Source organism: Monodon monoceros, unplaced genomic scaffold (genome assembly GCF_005190385.1).
Source record: "Monodon monoceros isolate NGI ecotype Baffin Bay Population unplaced genomic scaffold, NGI_Narwhal_1 Super_Scaffold_15, whole genome shotgun sequence".
Lineage (NCBI taxonomy): Eukaryota > Metazoa > Chordata > Mammalia > Artiodactyla > Monodontidae > Monodon > Monodon monoceros.
Genome location: NW_021703771.1, coordinates 61,005,669 through 61,025,651, shown reverse-complemented (window position 1 = coordinate 61,025,651; position 19,983 = coordinate 61,005,669). Strand labels below are relative to the sequence as shown.

Below are 19,983 nucleotides of genomic sequence, written 5' to 3'. Positions count from 1 at the left end.
CTCATTTGTTCTTAAGCTCAGTGTTTTCTAGTTGCTTCTTTAAAATTCTATTTGCTGATTTCTCTTTTGCCATTTGAAATACTCTTTGGTAGGTTTTAGAGCCCCTTACTTGACTGTCTGCATCTCTGTATGTATCATAATTATATTTATATACTAAAATAGAGACGTTTTCCATCAAGCCTCTTCATTATCCTTCTATTATATTCTTGTCTTCTTCCTCACTAAACCAAATACTCACATGTGTGCACATGAGCTTTTCCCAGAATATTTGGATTGATATTAGAATTAGAAATAGACAAGCCTCAGTGTTTTAAATAAGATGAGCAGTTAATTATTGATGTCTTACTATCAGCAGCCTAAAAAACTTTTCTCTTTCCATTTAAATTTATTACTCAAGATTCCTTCACAAAGCCTTTCCAAATTAACAATGCCTAGTCATTTCAGTATAAGTGTAAATATAAACTATAGTGATCAGATGGACACACCTGTTAGTATACATACGTCTGCCGTCACTTTGGCCTTATTTCAGTTTACCATATAACTTCCCAGTTTGATGGCCTCAACAAATTGTGACTGAGAAGATAATATGAAGAAAAGTGCTTTGATGATATTCTTCAGGTGCCTTCCGTAATAGAAATACCAAGTCTTAAAGATCCTTCTTTTGGCATAAATCTTAGCGAAAATTATAAGCAGTGAACCAAGCAGACTTATGTTTACTTGGTTCCACGAAGGCCTCTAACTTCAAACTTAAATATGTAGGTTTAGTGGTTGAGAGCATAGATTTAGGAGAAAAGCAAACCTTCTAACATCTAGAATCTGCCAAACTGTGTGATTTAGACAAGTAATAATTCTTTTAGTTTATAATTAAGGAAACAAAGGCATGATAAATACTAAATAGGGTGTTTATGAACATATGTGTGAACATGTGTATGTACACAAATATATACATGTGTGCTATATGTGTGTGTGTATATTTCTGTGTATGTACACATACACACATGCATACGTATATAGTGAAAAATGCTTAGCGCATGCCTGACACATAACAAGCATTAAATAATTGGTAGATACATATATTTCTAGATACATCTAGAGAGATAAACAGACATATCTATAGCATAGCAGATTATTAAATAATAACAGTAGATATACGTTGCTGAGAAAAAAATAAACTGAGATTTATATACTTGTTTTAGAATGAGTGAATTAAACTTTCAGGATAAGAATTTTTAAGTATATAATATTTGAAATAGTATGTTTTTCTTAACTGTGTCTTAAGCAGCTTCAAGTCAAGAACTTTATGCTGCGTTTCTTTATATTCCCCATACTATGTACAGTGCTATATATATAGCACACACCTAAGGTATTTATTATATAAATGAGTTACTAGTTAATTCATCTTTTTAGAAATTGTTTATAAATTATGGGAATTCCCTGGCAGTCCAGTGGTTAGGACTCTGCGCTTCCACTGCCAAGGGCACGTGTTCAATCCCTGTTCAGGGAACTAAGATCCCACAAGCTACATGGTGCATCGAGGAAAAAAAAAAAAGAAAGAAAAGAAATTATTTATAAATTTAATGAGTTCTGTTAATAAATGTCCTTAGGGGTGCTCTTAAGTAGTTCTCAAAAATCTCAAGTACTGTAACTCTTTGCACTTATAGTTAGTGCCCAGGAAATCCTGAAGATGCCATTAAGCATTAAAAAGATTTAATTTCATTCTCAAAAGCTTTGTCTCCAGACCTTACGTTATTTTTGCGGTACGCGGGCCTCTCACTGTTGTGGCCTCTCCCGTTGCGGAGCACAGGTTGCGGACGCGCAGGCTCAGCGGCCGTGGCTCATGGGCCCAGCCACTCCACGGCATATGGGATTCTCCCGGACTGGGGCACGAACCCGTGTCCCCTCCATCGGCAGGCAGACTCTCAACCACTGCGCCACCAGGGAAGCCCCAGACCTTACGTTATTTTTAAGTGATAAGTCTGTTATCTCTATTATGTGTATTTAAGCACAGAGAAATGCACCCATACCTCACTCTCAAAGAAAAATGGAAATGTAGCTCATACAAACATTTTTTAGTTCCTGTAGGTGTCTATTCAGTTTTAGAAAAGGCTTTTCCTAACTAGTTTTGCAACAATACAAGTCTGTTTGAAGACCCTTGTATAACTTACTTATCTATCTATATGTTTATTTTTTTTTAATATATTTATTTATTTATTTTTGGCTGCGTTGGGTCTTTGTTGCTGCGCACGGGCTTTCTCTAGTTGCAGCGAGCGGGGGCTACTCTTCATTGCAGTGCGTGGGCTTCTCATTGCAGTGGCTTCTTTTGTTGCGGAGCATGGGCTCTAGGCACGCGGGCTCAGTAGTTGTGGCTCACGGGCTTAGCTGCTCCGTGGCCTGTGGGATCTTCCCGGACCAGGGATCAAACCCGTTTCCCCTGTACTGGCAGGCGGATTCTCAACCACTGCACCACCAGGGAAGTCCCTATATGTTTATTTTTAAATTTTTTATCATTTATATATTCATGTGTTTATATCCTTAACAAACTTGAAGCAATAATTTTTATTTTAGTGTTTATAAATTTGTATGTTTATGTATTTTTTAAAAAATTTGTACTAACTCTCATAACAATATGGCAACAGAAAGGACCTGGCCAGGAAAGTAGCATCTAAGGAAAATAGAAACAAGTTATAAATGCAACAGGGTAAAAAAAAGAATATTCCATTTATCATAAGGGATATATTTCTGTATATAATCTCTATAAACCACTGCTTTGAACTGTGAAGTATAAAATTTATAATTACTAAAACTGTGTATAAACTGAATAATATGTTGTTTGCAATTACTTGAATTTATTTTTGTTTAAAACTATCTTCAACTGATTCTTTTTTTTACTGATTTTACATTTACTCATAGCTCATGGTTTGCTAAGAGAATTTAAAGAAATTTATTATACTTTTCTGAAGTAATTCATAAATTATTATTTTAATATTCAATATCAGCATGCACCCTAGTACTCTTTATTGGCAACTTAAAAGTAGAGAAACAGCAGAGTAACTTGTACAAATACTAAGGTTATCCCGTTTTTAAAAAGGGCCACCAGACCAAAAACAATGAAACATAAAACGGAATATCCCAAGGACAGGAACTGTGTTCACTTCTGTCTCCTCAGCCTATAAGAGTACCTCAGACACAATATGTATCTAATAATTATTGCTAGATAAACAGATTTAATCTTTCAATTTTTGCTTGTTTTTCTATTTTAAAAATTTTGCTAATCTTTAAAAGATGGTAGGGGAACCTAAGAAATGTTTACTATAACTCCTAGTTGCAGTTTGAGCATGAGCTTGTTGAAAAAAATGATGAAGTAGATGTTATATTACTCAAATCTGGACTTAGCATTTCAGTGCTACAAGGGAAACTAAGAAACATAAGTAAAATAGGAAAGGAGGAACAGGTTTACGTTTTTAAGTTTTGCCTGTTAACAATTTGTTATAAGATTTGGTTTTATATTTTAAATTATGTTTCTTAACCATTCAGTCACATACTTGATATGTACAGAAAATAAATGTACATGTTTTATAAAGTAGGTTATCGAAATAAAGTTAATTAAACCTTAAGGTACATCAGAATCACCTGTAGCCTTGTTAAAACAGATTACTGGGTCCATCCCCAGAATATTTCAGTTGGTCTGGAATGGGGCCCAAGAATTTGCATTTCTAACCAGTTTCCAGGTAATGTTGCCACTGCTAATCTAGAGACCACACTTTGAGCACCCATGTCTAAACCAATGATTCATAATTCTCCTTTTGCTGTCCCTCCCAAGAAAAATAATTAAAGTACACTGTCATCTTTCTTCAGTAACAAAAAACAAAACAAAAATCTGTAGTCCAGTCTATAAAGGTCTTCATCATTCTCTTGATTTTTTTTGTTTTTTTAGGAAATAACCAACACAAAGATACATTTTAGAGCCTTTTTCAATGAAGCACTAATGATTCACTGTAACAAAGTATGTGAATTGTGATTTCCAGTAAGAAGAGGTTTAATTAATACCAGTCATCATATAAAATGAGTAGCTTCATTTGTGAAGTCCAAAAGTTCAATCATTTCTATTCATCAAAGAAGAAAGAAGTATTTCCAACCAGTAAATTCCAAAGAAATGCTTTATCACTATTCTTCTTTAATTATGACTAAGAGGCTTTTCCTGTGTAGTACTGCAGCAAACAAACAAGCTTTTCTAATTCATGTATGATCACAAATAATCAGGCACACTGTTATCCAACAAATTAATATTTTGAATTTACGTTAAAATTTGTGAATGCCATTCTTTTGGAATAGTTATTTGAATACCTGACATGATAGAATTTTTAAGCTGGAAGGGATACCACCTAGCATCTGGTCCAAACCCCTTAGTTTACAGACATCCAGCTTGAGTGTTTTAAGATATGTTTTAGCCTTGGAGGCCCAGGCAGGACTGGAAACTCACTGTCTCGATTCCTCGTTTCGTGTTTTTTTCCATTACCCGTAGTAGTTACTTTACCAGAAGGTATTTGGAATTAAATATTTTCAAATATTTGTTTGATGAGGTGTTTAAGGTTCATATATACTAGCATTACGTAGCAGGATAGAACAGATAGTTTGTCTGGTACAGAGACAATAAACTCTGTGCAATTATTTACTTGCTTTATCTCTGTTTTCTTAATCTATTATTATCCAGATAAATCAGTTAAAAATAACAGGACCTTAGTTTTTTTTTTATGAATATCTGTAGAGTTGTCTTTCTTAGTGTTCATGGAAATAATTATAAGAGACTGTATATATTTCTACCACATGGTGCTAGAAGTAGGGTTATATGTTTTTCCATTCTTCTTATGAAATAAAATATAGTCCCAGTGTCACTATTAGTAAAGGAGTCATTTGAATGTTTAGTAATGTACTTCTGTACAATTTAGAATTTGTTGTTAAATTTGATTTTCTACTACCTTTTTTTATCTGCTCTTTTTTTCTATTTTAGTAATAAAGACCCAACATTGCTTGACATAATTGAGAAATGAGACTTTCCTAAAGCTTATTTTATTTCACTTGTTAAATATTACTTGGGGACAGCAAGCAGGCACAGCCAGGGAAGGGACTGGTGGAAGTGGGGAGACCATGCCCAGCATAGCTCATGGGCCAGTGCAGTGATGCTCAGGTACATGGTGGTTGGCGACTGGGAGGCGGGCAAGATGTGCCTACCCATGAGTTATGCCAGCGACGCCTTCCTGGAGGATTACATGCCTGCCATCTTCAACTGCTATGCAGTCAGTGTCACCTTAGGGGACAATTAGTACCTCCTGGTTCTCTGTGACACGGCCAAACAGAAAGACTAAGAGCAGACAAGAAGACTGTGATCATCTGAGGCTTTTATCTTATCCGATGACTGATGTCCTCCCTATATGCTTCTCTGTGGTAAATGTAGCCTCGTTTCAAAATGTGAAAGAGGAGTGGGTAACAGAACTTAAAGAATACACACTAAATATACCTGTTGTATTAATAGGAACTCAGATCTCCGAGGTGACCCCAAAACTATAGCAAGACTGAAAGATATGAAAGAAGAACCTGTGTCTGGAACAAGGGTGGAAACTAGCAAAAGAAATGAGAGCAAGGACTTCCCTGGTGGCGCAGTGGTTAAGAATCCGCCTGCCAATGCAGGAGACACGGGTTCAAGCCCTGGTCCAGGAAGACCCCACATGCCTCAGAGCAACTAAGCCCAAGCACCACAACTACTGGGCCTGCGCTCTACAGCCCGCAAGCCACAACTACTGAGGCCACGTGCCACAACTACTGAAATCCACACGCCTAGAGCCCATGCTCCACAGCAAGAGAAGCCACCGCAATGAGAAGCCTGCACACCACAACAAAGAGTAGCCCCCACTCACCACAACTAGAGAAAACCTGCGCACAGCAACGAAGACCCAATGCAGCCAAAAATAAATAAATAAATTTATTTTTTTAAAAAAATTTTAAAAAAAAGAAATGGGAGCATGCTGCTATGTGGAATGTTCACCTTTAGTCCATCAGGGATTGAAGTGTTTGGTGAGGCTATCACAGCCATTTTAACTCCAAAGAAACACACAGTTAAAAAAAAAATAGGATCAAGATGTATAAACTGTTGTTTGATTACATGAGAAGCATCTCCAGTGGCCAAGAAAATGGTCCATTTCTCTCAGAAAGCATATGAAATGCTACAGCTGTACCCAGACCTCTTATAAATAATGAATCAGTTTAAAACTTGAAAGAGATTTTTTTTAAAAACCCTGCCATCAGAATTCTATAAAATTCATTAAGGATGTTTCTCCAAGGTCGAAAACGCAGCAAATGCATCTGAAGCCACAATCTATTCTAAATAACTTTATTTCAACTAGAAAGTACAATCTCTCTGGGCTTTCATAGTTTAAAAAGCTACAACCACACCATGTTGTTAACTATGTGAAAAACAGTGCTATCAATATAACTGCCTGGCTTAGACCATCCATACTTCTGCATAGTCCTTATGGAATCTGCACAAAGAAGCATCTTCTCCCTTTGCTCCAATTAATTGTTCTTGTATGTAAGTTGCTTTCTCTTTTAGTATATCCAGAGTGTTGAAACAACAAGGCCAACCATGTAGCCAAAGGTCCCTCCAAGCCTACAAGAGATGGGCCATCCCTGAGGGGAACATGTATAAGATCAAAAAAGAACAAAAGTTTTATTACACTTGAGCCAGAAGTTAAGTGTAACCTAAATATTTCTATATTAAAGCTTGATGTGCTTTTTCTTTAAGAATACCAGAAGTGTAATAAAGTCATAATTGCATTTATTATGAAAACTGAAAATGTATACATTTTAGTTAATGTGCATTAAATACCTGTAACAAGAGTTCTGACAAAAAATAAAATAAAATAATTACTAAGACGTTTCTTTTTGTTTCACCTTACATTAATTGGTAATAATCCTGCCAGTAACCATAAGAAGTACCCTTAATAACTCATTGGCTGAGTACTGATCTGCACCTACATGGGGTTAAACTCCATAAGGAAAGAACTATCGGAAATTAGTAGCCTACACAACAGAATGGGAATAATTCACAGTCCTGCCAGCCAGAATGGAAAAACCTCCTAATAATGTGGGGCATCAGGGGGAATTATCAGGAGAATCATATCTTAGTAGTGGAGTTTATTGAGTCCTAAAGTCTTCCTGCATCTGCTCTAACACAACTTAAAAGCAAACCTGGAAGGGGTCAAACTGATCTCAAGTAACTACATGCCAGAAAAACCTCCAATACTCTTTAAAGGAATACAAAGAATCTAGTACTCACTAAAGTAAACTTCATATGTATTAGTTTTCTGGGGCTGTCATATCAAATTACCACAAACATGGTGTGGCTTAAAACAACAGAAATGTATTCTTTCACTGTTCTGGAGGGCAGAATTCTGAAATCAAGTTAAGCAAGTAGGAAGCAGAGGGAAGGGGGTGGGATCCAGATGCTTCATTGGCTGCAGGTCGGCGCAAAGAAGTTCCCCGACGATTATGGAGCCAGCAGAAGCCGTGTTGGAGGAGAAAGTGCTCAAGTGTATGACTTATTCAGCACAGCTTGTTGAATGACTTGGGGTCATTATGAATATTGATTTTTGGATTGCATCACAGATAACATTGCAAGGAACATCTGCTGCTGTTGAGCAGGACAGTGGTTAATGTTCCTTAGGTACAATGGTTTCAGGAACCACTGAGAATTCTAGAGAGACGACTGTAATAATGAAAAATCTCTCAGAAGATAATGCAAAAAGGAATTCCCCTAAATGTCTTATAACAGCCTGGCAGACTCTGCTTAAAACAAGAAGTAGTATCTGGCAAGCACTGCTATGAAGACCAAAAACTATGTCAAAAAAAAAAAAAGAAAAGCTTTTCAGTGGCACTTCCACCATGAATGATTGTGCCCAAGCAACTCGGCAAGCTTTGAGAAGAGGAAGGAACTCTGTTTCAAATATGTGAATAGTGGTCAAATGTGACCAAGTGGATTTTGTGGAACATTTTATTTCCCAGACCTATCATTACCAACATGGGCACATATTTTTAAACTTACGTCTAAAAAGAAAGATTACTGAAAGATTTCATTACCGCCCTGTCACCTCAAGATCTGGATCATAGTACTGAGGATGTTCTGTCATACCCACGTGCCAGACCACCGTGTGCACAGAAGGGTACATTGTAGAAGATACTTCTCAAGAGAATGGTCAAAACAGATTTTCTGTGACAAAACCTACCAAAATAAGGGGAAAATAGAAATGGTATTAATTCAAAACAAACCTCTGCATGGGACTGTGTCTTCCAACACTTGGGGAATAAAGCTCCCAATGGAGCTTTACTTTATCCTAAAACAGCGAGATGACAATGAAATCTAATTGGAGACAGGGAAGACGCGACTTACGCAAAATCCACTACCAAAATAAAACAAGCAGAGTTTACTGTGTGTACTGTGATGCTCAGAAGAGAGTAATGGTCTTCAAATGGTGAGAACATTTTGATAAAAACACACACTGGAATACCAGCAGATTCTCATGAGCCGTGTGGATTTTGTCACGTGTCTTCAGTATGATGAGAGAATGGTCACAGCTCCACTGCCGCCAACCTGTGGGCTGTTGGCACGTGAAACACGCTGACTCCTCATTGTGAAGCTGTTTTGTGCCTAAATGTTAGTAATGGTGTGATGGTGACAAAGCAAGACTGCTTTGGGGGGTGTAGTCTCCCTCCTGAGGATCGTAGTTGTGGAGTTTGGTGTCAAGGACATTATTTCTACATCAGGAGATAGCATTGCGACAGTGTAGAACACAGTACTGTAAGCCGGGAAGGACCTAAGATGGATGCAAATGAGGCATTGCCCATTTGCAGTACCGTAAGAGGCTGGTAACACGTGATTCATCTGACCCCATCAGGTTGTGAGGCTGTATTATGTATTGGTCTGACAGGTCTGCTGTAACAAAATACCATAGACCGGGTGACTTAAACAACAGAAGTTTATTTGCTCACAGTTCTGGAGGCTGGAAGTCCAAGATCAAGTATCCGGCCAGGTTGGTTCCTTCTGAGGCCTCTCTCCTTGCCATGCAGACAGTCTCCTCCTCGCTGTGTCCTCAAGCGGCCTTTTTCTCTGTGCACGTATGCTCCTGGTATCTCTTCCTCTTTTTATAGGAACACCAGGATGAAGAACAGTGGGAACAAATCCCCACGCAGGTTCTCGGACTGGGTTTCAGGTGTCGGGAAAGGGGCACAGTGGGGCCTGCAGGTGACCCAGGGGAGCTAATCTTCTCAGCACAGCCAGCTGCCCAAGTTCTGCTGTCCAAAAATGTGTCTTATCTTTCATGAGTGATTAGGATCTCCTGTCCCTCCTCCCTTCCTCTCTGCTGCTGCTTTCCCATGTTTGATCCTAGGTAAAGATGGCCTATAAATGTATTTCATTTAAAAAAAAAAAAGAAAGAAAAAACCCACGAGTTTATTCTACCACTTAGTAGTTTACTTTAGACAAGTTACTAGATTTCTGTGTGTATCAAATTTCTCATTTGTAAAATTGAAATAAGAATTTCTGCCCTCACAGGATTGTCACAAAGGTTGAGTAAGATAACTCACTTAAGCAACTAGCAAGGGACCCAGAACATGGCAGGCGCTCAGAACATTTTTATTGGCTTTCCTGTTCTGTGCTGGTGCCATGCAGGAGAATACAGGAGAAGAGGTTTGGAAAAGGAAGAATGCATGGGAAAAGTTAAAAGTTCCACTTTTACATAAGTGAGTTGGCATCAATATACCGAGAGTTACAAAAGATGTGTAAATTTTAAACAGCGCCCTGCATAGCATGTTGTAAACTAGGGACTGTGCTAAGCAATGCGATAAGAATTGTATTTTTACCGCTTAAATGATCATTACCGCCCTTATATTGTATAGTGACAGCAGTTAATTCCAGATTTATCCATTAAGGTCTTCTGGTTAATGTGTTAATAAAGAGTTCAAATTAATTTCAAGGCACCACAAAGAGTTTTGAGAACTGTTATGGCATTCCTTGCTTCCCGTTGCCCATACTCTGAGTCTGAACCTTTCAGTGTGTATGATCTGGTGCCTACTGACTCTTGAAGCCTCAGCTTCTCCCACCTTCTGTCTAGACTCTTACCTCTAATGCCAGGCTCCCACCATATTGAGCTATTTGGGATTTCTCTTCCCGGGACTCTCACACATGGGGTGCAGTCTGCCTGAGACACACTTTCCGCCTCTTCAACTGGCTATTTCCTGATTATCCTTCATTCACCTGCAAAGCCTAAGCAAGGTACCCCTTCTAGAAATTATCCTGTTTATCACTGTATGTTCAGTCCCTAACACAGTACCAGGTACGTTAGGATTTCAGTAAATACCTGTTAAGTGAATAAATCAGTACTCAGCCTAAATGCAGAGGACTGCAATGATAATTTTCCATTGCGTATGTAGTTGTATAACCTGTACATTTTCAAATTCCATTTACATAGGAAAAAAAGTAGAAGTAGTTTATTCTTTAGTGTGTGTATTATGTCCTACTTTATACACTGCATCACGTCTAAAATGGGTTGAGGTCTGCTTCCTTCTTGTAACTGCTGTAAGGGATTTGTAGATTCCTATGCAGCCATTCATTTTGAATTTGGTTTTTCAAAAGAAAAAATACATATAGTGACTACTGTAACAAAACAGAGAAAGCGGATTCTCATAGAAGGGTTTTTCCTCTTAAATTTGTATAAGCTTATAAAGGTATTTTTAAAGGTAGGGGAAGATTTAGATTAGTCATATAAAATACCCCAAAAATGGTATTTGTATAGAAATACATCTCAAAAAGAGACATTAACAATAAACCCAAGTGATCACAATGAAATTATGTAAACTGGTTGTTCCATTGAATTTTTCCTTTTTGTTAAAGTGTCGACGTTCTGGAGAATTTTTTTTTTTTTTCAGATGCGTCTGCTTAGCACAGGGAATGGGACCAAAGGTAGAACGAAACAATTTTAAGCAAGTGAATGATGTGTGAGCTTTTTTTTATTTGCCTCACAAGTAATTTACTTTAAAAAAAATTAACATCTGCTATTTTGAAGCTAATCTTAGTGTATTGAATGATCTTAACCATTTCTCAATCCCACAGTCTTTTATCTTGCTTCTCCTGCTGTGTTCCCACCACCCCTGATCCCATTAGCAAACCTTGAGACAGCCTCAGACTCACCAAAGTACTGCTTTGGTTTCAGCTGCTCTTCTGCAAGAGGAAGTGAATGTTGGGGGTTTTCTCTGTGGTACAGTTGTGATAAAGCTGTGGTGGTCTTATCTCTCTCTTAGGTAGTGGCCCTTTATGACTACACAGCGAATCGATCAGATGAACTAACCATCCATCGCGGAGACATTATCCGAGTGTTTTTCAAAGATAATGAAGACTGGTGGTATGGCAGCAGAGGAGAGGGACAGGAAGGTTATTTTCCAGCTAATCATGTGGCTAGTGAAAGTAAGTTTTATGCTCCCTTCCTGGTTTACTAATATGGTATAACTGATAGTCCAAGATTTTATCATTTTCTACGCTTTAACTTGCTGTCTTGTTACTTTTGCATACATTTACCGATGGGTATTGCTCTTCATTCTCATGTTGCAAAAGAATAAAAGGGGAGGGGGGCACTAGTACACTCAAAAGCTATTACATTCTGAGATTGGAATATCTACTTCATGGACTTCCCATCCCAGGGGACCTGCCCATCTAGCTACCACCCTTCTTCAGCCCCCTTTCCCCGCCACCTGATGCTCACACACTGACGTCACCTCTCCTCTTGCCGCAGAGACTCCTCAGTTGACAGACACCTAAGAACCTCTAGCTGCCAACTCCCATTCTTTTTACCTTGTATCCCCAGGCCTAGCTGGTACCTGCTCGAAGAAAACTGCAATAGATTGTTCCATTCTCAAGTAAATTAAGCCCTCATTTGTGAAAGGTAAAAGAAAGGAGCCCGAGAAAAAATTCTAAATCTGAGTTTCTGAAAGCTGTAGATTTGCTTCCAGGCCTTGAGAGGAGAAAATAGAACTAACACAGAGAGTTTGAAAATAAAAGAGTTCAAAGACTGAAGAAAGGGGAGGAGTATAGCAGTGCTTCTTCAGAAGAACGCTTCCCATCAGCCGTTAACTTGGTGTGTGGTAGGAAAAGCACGATGCCCAGCGGTCAGGAGAACTGAATGATAATCCTACCTTGACAACTAATAGTGATATGCCTCCGTTTCCTCCCATGGAACGAGGGAGCTGAGCTCCATCATCTCTAAGCTTTCTTCCAGAAACACTAAAATCGTATAGTTCCGATTTAAAAATATAGTAGAAGCAGCCTCGAGAACACGCTACGTTTTGAATGTTTATTGTTAAGTCTTTCGTTTCTGCAAAGTAATTATTATAAGCAGTAGCTGGTTTTCAGGCTAGTCTCTGAAACCCCATTCAACCCAAACTATGGTTGAACAAAAATACGATTGATTTCTAACCTAAGTTCTGAACTTTGAAGGGAAAAGAGATGAAGAAAAGGAGAAAGAATTTCTTCCATGAATCCTGGGTGCTGGGCCCGGCCCAGATAAAATTATTTCTGTTGGGCCACCTTCCAGGTCTGCACCCGGCCCTTCCCAGGGCTCCCTCCCCAAGAGCTCTAGATCTCACTGCAGCTCCTTCCCCAGCTTATCTGCCGCTTTCAGCATACTCCTCCCCTCCAAAGCGCTAATTGTCTCGAAAATTACCCACTTCTTTCTCTCTCATAACAAAATTCTTAATTTCCTCTGTGCCATGGTTTTATTCCCTGAGCAGTAAATGACTAATAGCTCTTAAACTCTATCTGAGGTATAGTTTTATGTTTAAAGGAGGATGCAGACTGGAGAAAAGTTAAGGCAGTGTGGAAGGAAGAAATTTGGGGACAGGTTAATTCCCAGTCATCTCCTGTAAACTCAGCACTTCTCACTTGCAGGTCATCTCAGATATCCAGGCTGCCTCCCTCCCCTCCCAGTGAGGGCTTCTCTCAGGACCAGCAGCTGGAGTTCTGCAGCGGTAGCTTCTGTTTTTAAATCAAGAGCTGCCTGCACAGTCTTAGTCACTCTGGAGTATATCTGTCATTTTAACTAGCTATTACAATCTGTTGTTTCTTTCAGATACAAGTGGAAACTTGACAGTATAAAAAGATTGTGTATTTCCAGGCAACATGGTGTTATGTGCTAACTTTAGAATCTAGTTAGTTTGCAGAAATTACCTCTTAGGCTTGCAAATATTGAGAGGCTATAGATGTTTGATCCACAGGGGATTAAAGATTCAATAAAATTTGGTTTTCTTCCATAAGAACCAAAGTGGGACTTCTGAAGCATACTGCAGTGACCATGGTTGGTGGCCGAGTACAGAAATCAATTCCGTGTCTCAGGCGGTGGCCATCCTTCAGTTGCCGTAACTCCTTATTGTACCCCGGAATAACTGATGGTTTCTTTTGGCATCAGTCACTGCTTGTTGAAAAAGCTTTTGCAAAAGCCAGAACAAACAAAAATTTTTCAGAAAACCTGAGAATACGATCGAATTCTCAGTTCATCAGGGGTTCTTTTCCTCTCCTTTTTTTTTTTTTTTTTTTTTTTTTTTTTTTGCGGTACACGGACCTCTCACTGTTGTGGCCTCTCCCTTTGCGGAGCGCAGGCTCAGCGGCCATGGCTCACAGGCCCAGCCGCTCTGCGGCATGTGGGATCCTCCCGGACCGGGGCACGAACCCGTGTCCCCTGCATCGGCAGGCGGACTCTCAACCACTGCACCACCAGGGAAGCCCTTTTCCTCTCCTTTTATCCTACTTTTTACCTGAATTTAACAAAAACTCACCTTCCCAGTTTTAACATTAGAGAAAAAATGACTGTCAGCAGCATATTCCGCTCTGAAAATAGTAGGAGAAATTGTCCTTTATCTTTATCTGAAGCCAAATATGCAAAGCAAATGATCTAAGGGACTGTGTGTGTGTGTGTGTGTGTGTGTGTGTGTGTACATACTATACATACATACATAATCACTATCAACTGTTCAGTTGAAAGCCATGTCCTTTAAGAGAATGACCCAATAGAAGACATTGGTACCCTGTTATCACAAAGGACATTCCCTTTGTATCTTAAGCCACTGGAAAGGAAAACTTGATCAATTTCCTTAATCACATCTAACATTTCCAGTAAGAGATAAAGAAACCCAATGATAAAGTCCGCCCACACACAAAGCCCATTAATGTAGCTTATAATTTTAGAATTTTGGTCAGGTGTATTTTATCACTTTCTCTCAATTCAGAGTTGCCCAAGTCATTTAACCAAAACAGATTTCCTTTTTAGCCCTTTAAAATTCCCACATAACTTTTTAGATTCAACACCACCTGTAGATTAAGTAGATTATACAGATTATAATCTTATAAGAATCTTAGATCCAACACTGAGTGGATCCTGTGTCATGTATAGTCCCAGCCCTGTGCTTACTTGTTTCATACCATCTTCACAAATTATCCTTTATCCACACCTCCGCCTGGCAAAATCCTCCCTATTTTTCAGTCTGACACACCTACCACTTTTTCCGTTAAGCATTTGCTATCCCCACATCAGAACTTGTCTTTGTTTTTATCTCTCTTCAGAATAATGTCACAGTCAGTTTTATATTACAGTTAACTGTGAACATATCTGTCTCTGACCAGATTGTAAGCTCCTTGAGAGCAAAGACTGTCTTTGGTCATCTTCGTATCTCCTCCAGCAGTAGCTAGCTGATGACCCTGCATATAGCAGGTTCTTGGTAAATGTGGATTAAGGTCAAATAAGCATATGCATGACCACATACATAGTAAGTGAAAATGACACTTTCTGCATTTCGGAAATCCTGCTGATCAAAAGTTGCCAATCATAAGTTGTGTTCTTTGGATGAGGAATGTGTAAGACTACAAATCGCCTTAACAGTAAGTTCTGGGTAGCTTACTGTTACACCAGGGAAGTGTGAATACCAGTGTGTTTAGTTTCCTGTCTGCCCCCCATTGCTGTTTTGCCCCGGGGAACGGTGCTCATCGATTTGATTGCATGAATTCTTTGTTCAATTCCAGCACTCTATCGAGAACAGCCTCCAGAGGTAAAGGAGCGATCCCCTCCTTTAACCCCTAAGGAAAAAGCCAAAATGGAAAAAGCTTTTTCAGCTCCACAAAAGGTAAATGTTTGCAAGACTATGTATTCCATGTACTTTGATTTTCACTCTCTCTGGATGAAATATTACTTTATTTTTCATGTTTATATCCTTCATTGTTTACATTATTATTTCTTCTAATATTGGCATCAACATTTTGAAATATATAAGGCAAATATTATTATAGCCATTTTCCAGATAAGGAAACTGAGGAGGCTCAGAGAAATTAAAATAAACCCCAAGTGAGGGGACGAGAACCCAAAGTAGAACTTGAGACTTTAAGTGTGACGCTATTTCCACTCTCCACGTTTCTGTAACTGTGATACTGACACTGTCCTCAGCCCCACCTGAGGGGTCCACATTTATGCTAACAATGACTGGGGCTCATAGACTAAAGATGTCCCATCTTCCTGGATCATTCCTCTTAACTTGCTAGGAATTTTAAATGCTTTCAGGTTAAAATAAATACGGATCTGTTCTTAGCCAGAGAAATGTCATGTTTTTTCACCCTGTGCCATCAGCTCCCTCAAGGACATCAGGCAGAATTCTGTTGTTGGTAGTGCTTTGGTAGAAAAGTTTAGAAGCACTGTACCACCATATATATTACCTTATTTAACTTATTTTATTATGTGACATTAGCTCTTGCCTTAGACTGAATAACTTCAGTTCTTTTTGACTCCATGAACTAGCAGGCATATATATTTAACAAATACCATGTCGTGATCAAAAGTTGAACCTGTCATGTATCGTCCTGCCATTCATTCTATATTTGTTGAGTGCTTACTTCCACGCTAAGCACACTATTAGTCCTCACTGAAAAAAGACTGAGTAGTCAATGCACCTGCCCTTGAGTAGCCTACAGGCTGGTAGGTGATACTCCTACAAGCAGGTGATTCCAGCAGACTATGGTAGGAACTCTCATGAAGATCTGTGCATGATGCTTTGGACACACACAGGAAGAAATACTCTAAATCTTCTCCGGGGAGTCCAGGAAGAGTTCCCAGAGGAGGTCAGGCTTGAGCTGAGGCTTATAGGATGATAAAGTATGTGTTAGGTAGATGCTCATAGGAAAAAACATTCTAGCAAAGGGAATAACTTGAGTAAGGTGTGGTATAATATGGTTGTGTTTGGTGAGCATGGGGTCTGATGGAAAGAAGGATAAGAGAGATACAGGAGCCAGGCCTAGTGTGCTCTGCTCAGATGCTTAGACTGTAGCCTTCAGAGAGAGGGGATCCCTGGAGAAGGCAGCTCAGGGAGTGACATGTACAGATTTACAGGATGAAAATACCATTCTAGTGGTAGCACGGTGGTTGAGTTAGAGGTAGCTGAGACCTGGGGCAGGGAAATTGGTTATGAATCCATTGAAATAAAATACAAAAGCCTGAACTAGTGCAGATGTGGAGGATAGGGGTCATAAGGTAAAACTGACAGGATTTTGTGATTGATTGGATGCGATTAGTGAAGTTGGAATCTAGGCTTGTGCTAAGGGCCCTGACTTTATTATACAACTGCATGGATATGCTACCACAGAAATAATAAAAGAGTAAGGAAGATTTGGGGAGATAGAGACAGGGAATGGTGGGAGTAGGATGTGATGAGTTGTTTTAGATATCTTGATTTGTTAGTGGTGTCTGTAGGGCTCCCAGGTAGAAATATTCACTAGGGGGCCAGAAGTTCAGGATTGGAATTTGAGAGAACATAGGGCTTCAGAATACAATGGGAGGAGTTAATGTATCCATTGTATTATATCAGGAAAGTTGAAGCTTGTAATGAAGGAGATAGCACAGGAGAAAGAGTTCTGAGAGGAGGCGGCCAAGGACAGAATCCCAGTGGAACACTTAACTGGTATTCAATATCTAAGGGACAGTCAGGTGAAGGGAAGAAGATTAAGAAAGAGTAATCAGGGCTTCCCTGATGGCGCAGTGGTTGGGAGTCCTCCTGCTGATGCAGGGGACACGGGTTCGTGCCCCGGTCCGGGAGGATTCCACATGCCGCGGAGCGGCTGGGCCCGTGAGCCATGGCCGCTGAGCCTGCGCGTCTGGAGCCTGTGCTCTGCAACGGGAGAGGCCACAACAGTGAGAGGCCCGCGTACCGCAAAAAAAAAAAAAGAGCAATCAAAGGGGAAGGAAAGAAGTGGCCTGGAAGCCAGGGGAAAATAGAGGTTCCAGGAGGGTACGAACAGAAGTGTCAGAAACAGGCAGTTAGTTAGGGTCTCAGCATGTGGACATCAGGAGGGTCCTGACACCTTTGCACTAGTGTCATGGATTCATACTAGTAGGAGGATCGAAGAGTAGAATGGGCCTCAGCAAGTGAACTCGTGGAAGTCATTCCCAGAGCCTCTTCACTTGAAGGAAAAAAAAAAAAAAAAAAGTCAAGCAGTGGCTGGAGGGAGACCTGGTTCCAGGAATGACTTTTTAAATATTGGAATGACATAAAATGATACCCTAAGGGGTCAAAGCCAGTAGGACAGGTTCAGGTTGAAGGTAGATAAAGAAAGCACACATGGATCTTAGAGAAAGCAGGAAGTTTTTATTGGGAAGACAGGTTGATAGATTAGTCTTGGCTTAGAGCAGTGGTTCTCCACTGAGGGTGATTTTGTCGCGCAGGAGACATTTGACAATGCCTGGAGAAATTTTTGCAGATATCTGCAAGGAGAGGGGTACTACTGGCATCTAATGGGTAGAGGTCACAGATGTTGCTAAACATCCTAGAATGCCCAGGACAGCCCCCTCAGCGAAGGATTAGATTGTCTGGCTGTGCTGAGCATAGAGCATCAGCCCCCCGCCGAGACAGGTAAATGTGGAAGAGGATGCAGGTAAGTTGATAGCGTGGAAGTCTCGAAATTGAGGATATCTTCATGTTCTCCAAAACTGAAAGGAAGGTCCACTTCAAATGTGAGGGTCATACGAGTGAGATAGGAAGGAGAGTAGTGACTGTTAGAATACCTGTAAGGACAGCAGGAGCAGGGGCTCATGGGGGACATATAAGGAGATTCCTGAGTAGTTCTGGGAGCTGCTATTTGGATGCCATAAAAATTCAGGTGACGTCATTCTGGATTGAATGTGCAGTTGGGTTTTTTCTCAGTAGCGCTTAGCATCTAGGGCCTAGCAGATTTAGTCGGATGCATAACTGGAGCTGTTGTGGGGGGGTGATGGGGAAGAAGAGGATAAGAGGCTCAGTAACACTGGTCAGACAGGTCACTGGAGTGACACACCATGGAGGGTCACGCGGACCAGAAAGGACGTGCAGTCAGGAGAAGACAGGCAGACTTAGAAAGCAGGGTTCTCTGCAAGCTTGCAGCAAGCCACCCACACCCAAGTGGCAGCAGGAAAGTGTCAAACAGGAAAGCAGTTAACAAACTGGAGCTACGGCCTGTAAAGCCAGATAAAGCTAGATGGGCTTGAGCTCCTTAAGTCATACCATTAACTTAAACCTAATTTTTTGGAGAAGAGGAGCCATGGTTACCTTCCCGTCTATGGAGAAGATACCGATGTACTATGCAGATCAAGAAGGCAGGAACTCATTAAAGGACTTTGTAAGCCAACTTTTCACGACAGTGTGAACTGCTGCAATGGGAGCTCGCCTGTAATTCCAGGTTTTTGTTCCACTAGCTGAAAATAAAGTGGTTTATTTGCTTGGTTCCAAAAAAAAAAAAAATTCCGTAAAGCCAGAAATTCTTTCGCTTATTTAATATTATATATCAGATGTCAAGTAACCCAAAGTTATGGTAAATCCACAGAGTTGTGTATAAGAGCTGGAGTGAAATCAAAGGACGTGTTATTAGAATTGAGCTGGTCAAGGAATTAGGACCCAGACTATCGGGCAGGTTGTTCTCTTGGACATTAAAATTCGAGGATGGTCGCCAAGAGTTGGGATGAAGAGGACACAGGTGAACCAGGAGCTGAAGTTCTTAATTCTTGTGTTAGAGCAGATGTGTCAACCTTGGCTTCACATTGAAGTCACATGAGAAATTTTTTAAAATAAATAAATAAATGTCTGTCTCCACACCCACAAATTGATCTAAGTGGGTTGGAATGGGACCTTGGCATGGGTAGATTGCAAAAGCTTTCCAGGTGATTGTAATGTACAGCCAGCATTGAGAAGCATTGTGTTAGAGTAACCACAAGGTCCAAAGGTAACAGCTGCAAAGATAAATAGAGGGTGTTATAGCCAATGTCAAGGCACCCAAGGAGGAGCGCTCTTAAAGTATAATAGCCTAAAATCAGCAGCAGAGAGCTAAGAGGAGGCCAGTATTAATTCCAGCCCCCGTGGTTCACGGTTGGGTTCTGTGTGAATGAACAGCTTATGCTGCAAAGAACTGAAACAAAAACAATTCTTGGTAAAACTCCAGTTTCAAATCCAGCAAGGATTTATGGTGATGGTTGCCTATAACAGTATGGGACTATAAGGGATACAGTTGAAAGGACTGGCATGAAATGTGGCTGTGGGCAAATGTTGCATGTATATTAGTATCCATTGTTTGGAATTCACCAGATTTAAGAATTTAGGAAGATGCTAATATAAATTTAACCTAAAGACATATAATGCAATGAAAGCATTTATAACATCGGCATAGAGTCGTTGTGACAGCTAACAAGATTTGTAGTCTATGTCAGGAACTGTGTGAGATGCTATGAAAGACACAACCTTTACTTGTAGTGGCTTACTGGCTTACTGGTATTCCCAACTCTGCATCATGCTGACCTTTGAAATTAGGGTTACCTACCCCCCACCTTTGTATGTTCCTGTCCAACAGCCTCGAGCTCATTCTGCCTCAGCCAGAGGAGATATAAGGAA

The 19,983-nt window shown here is 40.0% G+C and overlaps 1 protein-coding gene across 11 annotated transcripts in view; it reads left to right on the top strand.

Annotated features, from left to right (window-relative positions):
* Positions 1 to 19,983, top strand: part of AHI1 (Abelson helper integration site 1) — a 212,064-nt gene that overhangs the window by 140,481 nt on the left and 51,600 nt on the right. For 9 of the 11 annotated variants that reach the window (XR_003793672.1, XR_003793671.1, XR_003793673.1 and 6 more), the window contains 2 exons: positions 11,347 to 11,509; positions 15,110 to 15,210. Coding sequence is in view for 8 of the 11 variants with exons in the window: in XM_029223601.1 (XP_029079434.1) it covers positions 11,347 to 11,509; positions 15,110 to 15,210 (264 nt within the window). In the remaining 3 variants the exon portion in view is untranslated. Of the gene's footprint in view, positions 1 to 5,530; positions 5,653 to 11,346; positions 11,510 to 15,109; positions 15,211 to 19,983 lie in introns of those variants that run through there. The other 2 variants (XM_029223602.1, XM_029223604.1) reach the window with 2 other exon arrangements.